The following is a 12,592-nucleotide window of genomic DNA, read 5'->3' as shown; positions in this document are numbered from 1 at the left end:
CCGTGCCTCAGTTCTCCACCTGTAAAATGGGGACAATAGCACTGCCCTACCTCACAGGAGTGTTGAGGAGAAATACGTTAAAAAGACTGTGGAGGTGCTTAGATACATCAGTGTTAAGTGCCTAAGATATATACATAGAAAATGCCATCAAAGTCCCGTTGAGCTCTGCTGATTTACATTGGTATAAGATCTAGACCAGAAAGTCAGAATTACACCAACAAATCAAGGAAGTTCAGGGTTTGTTTGCATGCCACCTCTTGTACAATGTGCAGCATTTTGACTGATGTCTCAAAACAGTGCATGATCTTGCATATCATATAGTATGAGCTGGAATGTGAAAACACAGCACAGAAAGTTACAGATGCGGGACGATTGACTCAGAATATCTTTGTTTTAGTCAGTTTAAAATCAGATTCCATGTGGATATTCTTAAATGTATCGTGCAAGATTTTCCTTAGCAACCTCGCTCTTTAAAAGTGGGAACATCCTCCTGAGTTAAAGACCAAGGGCCTGACTCTCAGCTGGTGCAAATCAGTTTGTGTGATTTACACATGTTGAGAATGGTAGTCCAGAACACACCGTAGGAGCCTGGAGAGATCTGCTGCTAACATAAGGAAAGAAAACACATCCACATTGCCGTCACAACTACCAAAGCAGCAGCCGCCAGTCTTTTGTAAGTTCTGGTTCTTCTCTGCTATTTGTGTCATAAGAAATAACCTTCAGAGGCTAGTCTTTCTGGAGCCAGAGGGGAAAAAGCAGATCCATCAATGAGGCCCAAGATAACTAAAACTAAAGTAGAATTTTTGAAAAGCCAGTATTTAAATTGAGATCAGTGGGACTAAATCTTTCTGCTGTGTCAATTTACACCAATGGAGTATCTGCCCCAGTACGTTCGTCACACTTATAAATAGTGAGGTCATTGATATCTGCTACATGTGAGGTTTTTTTTCTTCCAAAAGACAAATACAGTCTTAAGGATAAACTAAAGTAATATACTTGTGTAAATTTCTAGGAACCACATGTTGTATGTAGTGCAGTTGTAGCCAGGTTGGCCCCAGGATGTTAGAGAGGTGGATGAGTCAATATTTTATTGGACCAACTTCTGTGGGGGTGAGAGACAAGCTTTCAAGCCACACAGAGCTCTTCTTCAGGTCACCTGGTCTTGTCTGTCTGCACTCACTGTTTTTCTCTCTCCTTTGCCTCATTCACCTGCTAAGATAGACAAGCAGCCCTTTTATTTGAAATAACCCCTGGCTTTATCAGTTCCTGGCTGGATCACAGCAAGAGCACACATATACTCTCACAAGGAGTTTATCAGTATTGGGACTTCTCAGAGGAATAGGATATTCGCTTCATCACTCTGGTACATAGGTGCCAACTCTGTGGGTGCTCCAGAGGTGGAGCACCCACGGGGAAAAATGAGTGGGTGCTCTGCATCCACCAGCAGCCAAGCTCCCACCCCTCACCTCCTTCTGCCCATCCCCCAGCGTGCTACGTCTCCACTCCTCCCCCTCCCTCCCAACTCTTCCCTGCCACCTAAAAGCTGTTTGGCTGTGCTTAGGACTTTCTGGGAGGGAGGGGGAGAAGCGGGGACATGGCACGCTCAGGAGAGGAGGCGGAAAAGGGGCAGGCTGGGGGGCGGGGACTTTGGGGAAGGGGTGGAATGGGGGTGGGGTGAGGGTGGTACAGGGGCGGGGCCAGGGGTTGGAGGGGTCGAGCACCCATCGGGCAGAGGGGAAGTCGGTGCCTATGCTCTGCTGTATCGTCTAGCAGCCAGTATAGGACAATAGTACAGTTGGGCTGTCCGTGCTTTAGGCCACAGAGTCTTAGGGCTGATACTGCTTTTGAGGCACGAAGGAAGAAAAAGAAAGGAACAGCCAGAGGAAAATCTTGCATGCTTCCCTGTAAGGCAGTGTAAGGGAATGATCCTGAGTTGCAGTGAGTCAGCCGAGCTCCTTCAGATTAATGAAGCTACACTGACTTACTCGATCTGAGGAGTATAAATGTCTTTACCAAGGGTTCTCTAGACACCCCCTTCCCCTCTCCCCCGCACAATATTCATGCAAAATTCCAAGCATCAGATAGGGTCATTCATTGCAACAGTACACCTTAGGGGCTGCATGCATCTTTGATGTAATATGCATGCAAACCTTCAATTTCCTTGCTGAGCTGAACACATTTATGCCAACTCCCACATAGAAAATCTCGGCAAACTCTCCGGGACTGTAACATCCACAGAACAGGAAATTAATTTCAAGAGGAAATGCTATTTAATATCCCCCCTGTCTACTGTGCTTAATTTGTGCTGGGGCTTGCCAGGGCTGAGCCCTGGAATGTCTAAGCTTGGTAGTTCATAGCCCTGGCACCTCAGTTCATAGCCCTGGCACCTGAGCTTGCTGCCTCAGTTATGAAAGGAAAAAAATAGCTTGAGCCCTGGCACTTCTTTCATTACAAATTAAGCACTGCCTATCTAGCTGTGTTTTCTCAATATCTCTCTGTGTTTCACTGCCTGTAGGTCTCATACAGGAGAAAAGCCATATATTTGTGAGGACTGCGGAGCTTGCTTTGCTGACAAAGGCAAACTAAATGGTCACAAGAGGACACATACAGGTAGGAATTAAACACTCTGGGCCCCTCCCTGTACCATTCTCGGCTCTATTTGGTCAGGTTGAATACAATTTGTCTGCAGGACATCCCGGTAGAACAGAAATCATCCAAATTCCTAAGTCTCTTGGCGGCAGGGAAGTGGACTTTCTATTTTTAACTCACAGGAGGCTCTTATATGATGAGGGCCATGTGGGTACCTGGATAGGTAGACATCAGAAAGCCTGTCTGAGATGCAAGACTGAAGAAAGATATTGGGATAGAGAGAGGGATTTTGGGAGTCATCTGCATAGAAACGACAACTAAGGCCGAATGAGTAAATGGTTAAGTCGAAGCACATTGTGAAGAGTTGGAAAGGGACCTCACAAAACTGGGTGACTGGGCAACAAAATTGCATTTTATCAATATTGAATTTCTTCTTCCAAATAATGCACACTAGAAAACATAATGCCAATTATACAGTAGAGCCTCAGAGTTACGAACACCAGAGTTACAAACTGACCAGTCAACCACAGCCCTCATTTGGAACCAGAAGTATACAATCATCAGCAGCAGAAACAGATTAAAAAAACAAATACAATATAGTACTGTGATAAATGTAAACTACTAATAAAAAGGGAAAGTTTTTAAAAAAAGATTTGGCAAAGTAAGGAAACTTTCTGTGCTTTTTTCATTTAAATTAAGATGGTTAAAAGCATTTTTCTTCTGCATAACAAAGTCTCAAAGCTGCATTAAGTCAATGTTCAGTTGTAAACTTTTGAAAGAATCATAACGTTTTGTTCAGCGTTACAAACAAACTCCATTCCTGAGGTGTTCGTAACTCTGAGGTTCTACTGTACATATAAAATGATGGGATCTAAATTAGCTGGTACCACTCAAGAAAGAGACCTTGGAGTCACTGTGGATAGTTCTCTGAAAATATTTGCACAGTGTGCAATGGCAGCCAAAAAAGCTAACAGAATGTTAGGAACCATTCGGAAAGTAATAGATAACAATACAGAAAATATCATAATGCCTCTATATAAATCCATGGTACGCCCACTTCTTGAATACTGCGTGCAGATCTGGTCACCCCATCTCTTCTATATATTAGAATTGGAAAGGGTACAGAGAAGGACAGCAAAAATGATTGGGGTATAGAACAGCTTTCATATGAGGAGAGATTAAAAAGACTGAGATTTTTCAGCTTGGAAAAGAGATGACTAAGGGGGTGTGGTAGAGGCTTATGAAATCTTGACCAGTGTGGAGAACATGAATAAGGAAGTGTTACTTTCTCCTTTGCATAACACAAGAACTAGGGGTCACCCAATGAAATCAATAGGCAGCAGGTTTAAAACAAACAAAAGGAAGTATTTCTTCACACAACGCTCAGTCAACCTGTGGAACTTGTTGCCAGGGGATGTTATGAAGGCCAAAATGATAACAGGGTTCAAAAAAGAACTAGATAAATTCACGGAAGATAGGTCCGTCAAGGGCTATAAGACAGAATGGTCAGGGATGGTGTCCCTAGAGCCTCTGTTTGCCAGAAGCTGGGCATGGATGACAGGGGATGGATCACTCAATGATTACCTGTTCTATTCATTCTTTCTGGGGCACCTGGCATTGGCCACTGTTGGAAGACAGGATGCTGAGCTAGATGGACCATTGGTCTGACCCAGTATGGCCGTTCTTCTGTTCTTAATGAGGTCACATAGGGATATGGTGAAGAGGGAAAAAAGGAGTCAGACTCCTGAGAGTTGCCAACAAAGCATGCTGGAGGGGAAGTCAGTTGAAAACCAAGAGAGCAGAGACTCATGAAATCAAAAGGTTAATGGTAGTCCAGGAGAAAGGACTGATCAAATGTGTCAAAGAGAGCAGGAGGATTAGCATGGGCAAAATACAACAAAACATCAGACTTCGCCAGGAAGAGATTACGGAGGTAACTGGTAAGAGAATTCAGATTGTCTTTTGTTTTTTTTATAGGAGAGCGTCTCTTTAAATGTGACGTGTGTGGAAAACATTTTGCCACCAATGAGTACTTAAAATGCCATAAGCGATGCCACATGGGAGCTAAGCCCTATAAATGTGATGTTTGTGGGAAAACGTTTGGACTGAGAGCCTCACTAGCCCAACACAGTAACGTTCATGCAGGTAACAAAGCAAACAGATGTTGTTTTTGGCAGTAGATGAATAGATACTGGTGGAAGTTTGGATCTGAAATTGTTTGCAAAAGAAACGTTAGCCTTTCACTCAACAATCTTTTTGATGGGCTACATAAGTATAGTGAGTTGGGGATTGATTTGGAGCCAGAGTTCATGCTTACTCATATTTTTTGTAAAGGAAAAAAAAATTCATACAGTATTTAAAAAATAACTAATATACCCTGCATTGCCTCCGAGATACAATGTATGGTAGTTGGTTACATTGGGTCAAGTGCAGTTTGACTCCTTGTTCAGAAATTCTTTCTCGAAGACCTTTATCCTGCAAACACTTACGCACATTCTTAACTTTAATTATTTGCAGAGCCTGACTAAAGCAATCCAGAGCCCTGTACACCCCCCCAAATGCCCATCCTCCATGGCCATCACCCTAGCAGAGGGTGGACTGTGGCAGGACTTATGCTCAAAAGTAGCAAGGTAGCATTCCCCGGAAGAGGGGCCTGATCTGCTTTAGTAGAGAGGATGGGGCCAGGTAGCTACCTCCCTGGTTCTATTGGCTGTTGCACCTCCGTTTGGAAACTCAGCCAGGCCCTGCTGGATCAGTTTCACTTGGGTCACTTTTTCAAGCTTTTCTTCACCGCTAGGGGGGCTAGAAATATTCATCACATGATTGTGGGAGTCAGGGCTGTTGTGCAAGTGCTTTAATCCAGCATTGCTCACATAAATAGTCCTGTTACTCACATAAGTAAAATTAAGCATGTACTGATGCGTCTGCAGGATCAGGCCCAAAGGGACTGATCTTCAGCGGTTGTGGGTTTTGTTCATTTGCAGAGACACGTCCATATTTCTGTGAACAGTGCGGAAAAACATTTACTCAGCAAGGAGCTCTCAGGCGTCACCAGCGTATTCACACCGGTGAAAAACCATACAAGTGCAGGGCTTGTGAGCGAACCTTCACAGACATGTCCACCTTACGGAGACACGTATCGGTACGTTGCCTCTCTGCTGCCTTTGTAGCAATTAAACTGCAGTACAGAAGTTTAATTAGAGATGAAAGGGGCAGGGAGCTACATTTCTGCAGCTGATTTTTTTTTTAAATTTATTAGGGATTAGATTTGATGCTTCAGTTTTGATTCCTTATGAAAAATAAATCCTATTAGGATGACGGGGAGGATTCGGATGCTAATTTACAATTACATCAGGCTTTTAATATTATTTATTAGGGTTGTCAAATGATTACAAGAAATAATCGCAATTAATTGCGAGATTTAAAAAAAATAGTGGCGATTAATCACAGGTTTAATCGCATTGTTAAACAATAATTGAATACCAATTTAAATGTGTTATAAATATTTGTGAATGTTCTACATTTTCAAATATATTGATTTCAACTACAACACGGAATATAATGTGCACAGTGCTCAGTTTATATTATTATTTTTTATTACAAATATTTGCACTGAAAAAAGATAAAAGAAATAGTATTTCTTGTAACTTAAAAATGTAGAAAATTTTTTTGTTACATAGCTGCACTCAAAAACAAAACAATGTAAAGCTTTAGCACCTACAAGTCCACTCAGTCCTACTTCTTGTTCAGCCAGTTGCTAAGACAAACAAGTTTGTTTACATTTACGGGAGATAATGCTGCCTGCTTCTTATTTACAATGGCACCTGAAAGTGAGAACAGATGTTTGCATGGCACTGCTGCAGCTGGCATTGCAATGTATTTACATGCCAGATATGCTAAACATTCATATGCCCCTCAATGCTTCAACCACCATTCCAGAGGACATGATTTGCGTAATTGCTTGAGTTAACTGATATTAATTGACAGACCTATTATTTATACTGTTGTAGCCCCTAGGTGCCCTAGTCATGGACCAGATGACGTACCAATTCTCAGGCCTGACAGCCAAACTGGTCTTAAAATCCAGTTATTTTTAAACAGCAAAATCTGATCATACAGGAAATGAAACATGATGAAAGACAAGAACCTAGCTAATGTAAAGAGGATGCTGCTATAGCTGTTTTTTTTTTTTTAAATCACAATTAGAGGTCTCCTCGGGCCTAATTTTTAGGCCCAACCTGAATCTGAACCAGGCCTAAGCCCACCCAACCTGAGCCTGAGACCCAAACTGACCCCAATCCTTTCCACGAACCTGAGTCAGCATCACCGTCACCTCCTGCCTGTGGAGCTGGCACGGTGGCAGCTGAATGTGCTGACTGCTGCATAGCCTGCTGGCTGCTGCTCCCCACTGTGCTGGGTGCACTATGGAATGAGAGTCACTGCCACTTTTTGACGCACTCACTCCGTGATTGTAACACATGCAGAGCAGTGAGGTGGCAGTGGCCGGCAGGAGCAGAGCACGCAGCTGCCACAGGCAGGAGGAGGAGAGCCCACCCCAGCCAGAGACAGTCCGGTTGTTTTCCCACCTGATCTGGACCCAGCCCTTGTAATCAGGTTCTGCTGGGATTGGGTCAGGTTGCAGGGCTCTGATCACAAATGCTGTGGAAAGTGGTTTCACCCTCATACTGTAGATATGAGATAGTGTCTTACCATTTCTTGAAACTTCAGACACATTCTCAGAGTTCCGATAAGACACACAGCTCCAGGTGATAAACTGGACTGCGAGCAAGATCTCTAGGATGCCATTTGGGTCCTTGAAGTGACTTCTTTGGGGAGGAAAATCAGGATTGTCCCAATTTCCATTGGTCAAGTCTAGCATTCACCTGTGTGCTCAGAGTCACATTTCTGCCAATACTGTGTCATGGCAGTGAATCTGGAACAGTAAATAGGTCAGAATTAGTAATGTAGAATCATTCTCACATTTCAGAGCCCAGCTAACCCCTTCGCCCATCCCAGTGCACCACCGGAATGTTAAAATCAACCCTATTCCATTTTGAACATGGTTAATGAAAGTAAAATCTTCAATTGTTTTTAAATTATTATTCAGAAACTTTTCGTTCCTCTAAAATCTTTGTTTTTTTCCCCCCCTAGATCCATGACCGGAATGCTCACTGGAGAAGTTTCTTAATAGATCTTACTACCAAAAAAGACCATAATTGGTCCAAAATAGAAACCTTATCAGATGTCTGTATGGGTGAGGACTCAGCACCTGAAATTTGGTCAGTTGACCAAGGTAAACTTTATAAACCAGAAAGCATTAGCGTAAAAAAAGCAGAACAGAGGCAATCTAGTGTTAACATGCGAGACGCTGATCACTCCCTTTTATGCTTGTAACTCTTATTGCTCTAACCAGAAAACTATAAAATCTCTCGATACACTATGAACGAAAACATTTCAAATCTTTTTTCAATATAGCTGCTTCATTTTTAAGCTATGTGAGATACTCTTATCTTTTTGCAATTGATACGAGATGTTACATTGCAGTTTTTTATCTTCTTATGGTAAACTATTTATGCCAATTAGGTGTTAGACCTATGTACAGAATTTTATTTTTTAAAAATATCTTGAATATATCACACAGTAAAATACCCATTTAATTAAAGTATATATGTTAGTTTTTGTGTTTGTATCTATATATACATGCACATATATAATAGTGTTCTTATAAATTGTCTTTATAATAAAGATACTATGTTTAGAACAATCTACATAAAATGATAACCTATGCTGTATATAATTTATTGGTACATATTTTATTGTAAAGTATTTTTAACTTTCTTGGTCAATACAAAAATGTTCAAATATTTGCTGTGTAATGTTATAAACCAACTAGAATGTAGCTGTTTAATGATACAAGTCGGTGGTATATGCTGTTTCCCAGCTTTCGATGGTTCATTTTGTCTTGACACTGTGATATTTGCTTTTAACTCTTAAATATAATTTCTTTGTATACTGTAAAATAAACTTCAAAATTATTTCTTAAAAGGGGATAGAACATCTCTTAGGTCCATATGTATAATAAATAATAAGGAGCTGTGAATTATGGGCTCAGTTTTATAATTCAAAGGTTGACTGAACAACCTTAGATTAAAAGAAATGGTCTTTTGCATGGGATGTAGTTGAGCATTCAAATCCCCAATGGCTTTCATAAGAGTTGTAGATTCTAAACACCTCTGAAGATTACAATCCTTTTATTATTCAAAAAACTGCATATAATAATATTGAGATCTTAAATGCGCCAAAGTCAGGACATTCAGAGCTTTGTTTCCGAGACGAATTGTAATACAGAGCACCATTGCACATATTTAGTATTTTGTATTATTGAGAATGGTGTTAAATGTGTGTCTTACTACACAGTGTGTTCAGTGTGGGGGATTGAAACAATTGTGCTGGAAACAATACTTTTGAATTGCCTGATTATGGGCCAGATTCATTGTTGATGTAGTTCCAAAACCAATGGAATTACATCAGGGATTAAATTGGTCATATGTTCTAAAATCTCATGTTGCATTAATATGATTTTTTAGAAAATGTTTGTGTAGTTGGGGGCAGGAGATTATTGAATTTTCTTGATTTTGGGATAGGAGCAACTTGATTGGTCAAACTGGGTAAATAATGACTGACAGCCCTGATTCAGCAAAGCACTTATGCACAAATTTAGGTCTCATTAATGTCAGTAGCTAATGCCTTACAGGGCTTGCTCATCATTCCCTCTGGGGCCTTGGTTGGGAACATCAGAGTCAGTGTCCTCACAGAGGTCAACATCTTCAGTGATTATCCAGCACCAGCTGAGATGGAGTGGGCACTGTGTGTATGCCTGATGTACGCGTACCAAAACAATTGCTATACGCCCAACTCACCAAAGGACGGGGAGGCCAAAAGAAACGCTTTAAAGACACCCTCAAGATAAACATCAAGAGATGTGGCATTGACACCACGCACTAGGAGATAGCAGCCCAGGCTAGGGATAACTGGCGAAGACTTGTCAGAGAAGGAACGTCCACTTTTGAGGAAAATTGCTTTGCCTTGGTCACAGAAAAATGCCAGAAAAGAAAGGAAAGACGACGGTCATGCAGCAGTTGTGGCCCAATCCTGACTTCCAACACCACATGCAACATCTGCCAATGAGCCTGCAGCTCCAGGATTGGACTCCTCAGTCACCAAAGAACCCATAAAAAATAAAACCTGTGAAAGAGATCATCCTCGACCTCGAGGGATCACCAATGACGAAGATAGGTTAGGAAACTCTGCAGGAGCATCTTGCCTCTTTAATGCAGAGAACACTATTCAGAACATCATATGTGGAAAAAAATCACAGCATCCGAATCTGTTTAGAATGAGTGCTCTGCTCCATGGAAAATTCCACGCTTTTAATGCAGAGAGCTAGTGTCAGTGAGGAGAGCTCTAATACTTGCAAAACCAGGGTTGTTTGTGTGGCGTGTGTTGTGCAGTTTAAACTAGGAGACAAAGCAATTGTGTTAGTACTCAGAGGTTTTGAAAGCTTCTGAGTATACAGATCTGTGTTGCCTACATAAAAAAAGACAAAAAAAAATAGAAATGCTTTTAGGCTCGAGGGAAGATGAAAATAGCAATGCTCCTTTGATACTGCACAAGAGGTGAGCAATGGTGTGAGAAAATACCCAGTAAAGAACTTAAAATGTGAGCCTTCCAGCTCCTGTGCTGCAGAACAACCCTATTCCTGCTTCTCTGCCTTCTGTCCCCTGACTCGCACATACATTGTCTTCTGAGGAGAGATGTATCTCCTTTCTCTTGGTCTAAGATGAGCTGCAGAAATTGTAATGGTACAGCTCTCTCTGTGCCCTAGGATAGCTCCTGGATCTATCATGATCTTCCCCAAGAGCCCACTGAATAAATAAGATGGACTGATATGACCCTCTCAACTCCTGCTGTTCAGTGGAGTCATCTACCTTGGAAGTGAGGGGACTTCCTGGGGGAGGTATCAGCCTGCTCCTGTTAGGGTGACCAGATGTCCCGATTTTATAGGGACAGTCCTAATATTCAGGGCTTTTTCTTATATAGGTGCCTATTATCCTCCACCCCCTGTTCCGATTTTTCACATTTGCTATCTGGTCACCCTAGCTCCTGTGATCTTTTTGTTCTGTATTTGCAGCTCTGACATGAGCAAGTACCCATTGTGTGAATGCAGAGAGCATCCACCTCTTCTGCAGATGGGAGTCTCTTCCCCATGCTCTTGGAGAGAGTGCTCCATTGTCTGAATGGCAGCAAAGAAATAAGTGCTAGTCTCAATGTACTCTGATGATTAAACGTTTTCTGCTAGCTGGGGTGTGAATAATTAATTTGAGGGTGAGTCTGCATCTGTGTTCTTAAATTTGAGAGAAATGCTATGCAAAGTCCTGGTCATGACTGATGGTAGCCTACAAAACAGCTAATGTTTTGTGAAGTAAGGCTCCTAAATAAAAGTAGCCTGATAATCAGGTGTACTGAGTACCCATAACCTCCACTGGAGTTAATGGGGGCTTTAAGCACTTATTATCTTTGGAAAAAATGAGGCCAATTTTATTTAGATCCCTAAATTATAGTTAAAAAGAAAAGGAGTAGTTGTGGCACCTTAGAGACTAACAAATTTATTTGAGCATAAGCTTTCATGAGCTACAGCTCACTTCATTGGACGCATTCGATGTAGCTCACGAAAGCTTATGCTCAAATAAATTTGTTAGTCTCTAAGGTGCCACAAGTATTCCTTTTCTTTTTGTGAATACAGACTAACACGGCTACTACTCTGAAACCTAAATTATAGATGATACAGATAGCAATCCCTACACTTAATACTGTTTTCAGTTGTGTATAATAATGCCCCTCTGCCATGTACATTGGTCAAACTGGACAGTCTCTACGTAAAAGAATGAATGGACACAAATCAGACGTCAAGAATTATAACATTCAAAAACCAGTTGGAGAACACTTCAATCTCTCCGGTCACTCGATCACAGACCTAAGAGTGGCTATCCTTCAACAAAAAAGCTTCAAAAACAGACTCCAACGAGAGACTGCTGAATTGGAATTAATTTGCAAACTGGATACAATTAACTTAGGCTTGAATAGAGACTGGGAATGGATGAGTCATTACACAAAGTAAAACTATTTCCCCATGGTATTTCTCCCCCCCACCCCACCCCACCCCACCCCCCACTGTTCCTCAGATATTACAGGGCTGCTACTCTGAAACCTGTCAGATATTCTTGTTAACTGCTGGAAATAGCCTACCTCTGCTTGTCACCATGAAAGGTTTTCCTCCTTTCCCCCCCTGCTGCTGGTGATGGCTTATCTTAAGTGATCACTCTCCTTACAGTGTGTATGATAAACCCATTGTTTCATAAAAAGAAAAGGAGTACTTGTGGCACCTTAGAGACTAATAAATTTGTTCGTCTCTAAGGTGCCACAAGTCCTCCTTTTCTTTTTGCGAATACAGACTAACACGGCTGCTACTCTGAAACCATTGAATTTTCAGTTTGTTCCAAAACCCCCTCTATTGAATCTCAATCTGAGAAATTTGTCACCTAAAAAGAACAGCTCAGGTGTGGGAATCTCCGTCACATCCTCTGCAGGGAAGACTGATGCAAAGAATTTATTTAGTTTCTCTGCAACAGCCTTGTCTTCCTTGAGTGCTCCGTTAGCACCTTGATTGCCCTACTGATTTTTTTTGGCAGGCTGCCTGTTTCTGATATACTATTTTTCAAATTGCTGGCGGTTTTTGTGTCTATTGCTAGTTGCTCTTCACATTTGTTTTTGTCCTGCCTAATTCTACTTTTACATGCGACTTGCCAGAGTTTATGCTCCTTTCTGTTTTCCTCAGTAGGGTTAGACGTCTGGGTTTTAAAAATTGCCTTTTTGTCTCTAACCCCTTCTTTTACTCTGTTATTTAGTTAGCCACAGTGGCTTTGTTATCCTTTGGGGGAGGGGA

At 41.5% G+C, this 12,592-nt stretch overlaps 1 protein-coding gene across 5 annotated transcripts in view; it reads left to right on the top strand.

The window, feature by feature from the left end:
* The window catches only part of LOC119852601 (GDNF-inducible zinc finger protein 1-like), a 28,997-nt gene extending 18,614 nt beyond the window's left edge, over positions 1 to 10,383 (top strand). Inside the window, exons 4-8 of one of the 5 annotated variants that reach the window (XR_006280386.1) lie at positions 2,516 to 2,610; positions 4,567 to 4,734; positions 5,574 to 5,731; positions 7,741 to 8,054; positions 8,199 to 8,689. Coding sequence is in view for 3 of the 5 variants with exons in the window: in XM_038393992.2 (XP_038249920.1) it covers positions 2,516 to 2,610; positions 4,567 to 4,734; positions 5,574 to 5,731; positions 7,741 to 7,983 (664 nt within the window). In the remaining 2 variants the exon portion in view is untranslated. Of the gene's footprint in view, positions 1 to 2,515; positions 2,611 to 4,197; positions 4,530 to 4,566; positions 4,735 to 5,573; positions 5,732 to 7,740; positions 8,690 to 9,343 lie in introns of those variants that run through there. The other 4 variants (XM_038393993.2, XM_038393992.2, XR_006280387.1 and 1 more) reach the window with 4 other exon arrangements.
* Positions 10,384 to 12,592: the final 2,209 nt, after the last annotated feature.

This window comes from Dermochelys coriacea, chromosome 3 (assembly GCF_009764565.3).
Source record: "Dermochelys coriacea isolate rDerCor1 chromosome 3, rDerCor1.pri.v4, whole genome shotgun sequence".
In the NCBI taxonomy this organism is placed as follows: Eukaryota; Metazoa; Chordata; order Testudines; family Dermochelyidae; genus Dermochelys; species Dermochelys coriacea.
Note: the sequence above shows the minus strand (reverse complement) of the source record. Positions and strands in the feature narration are given on the sequence as shown.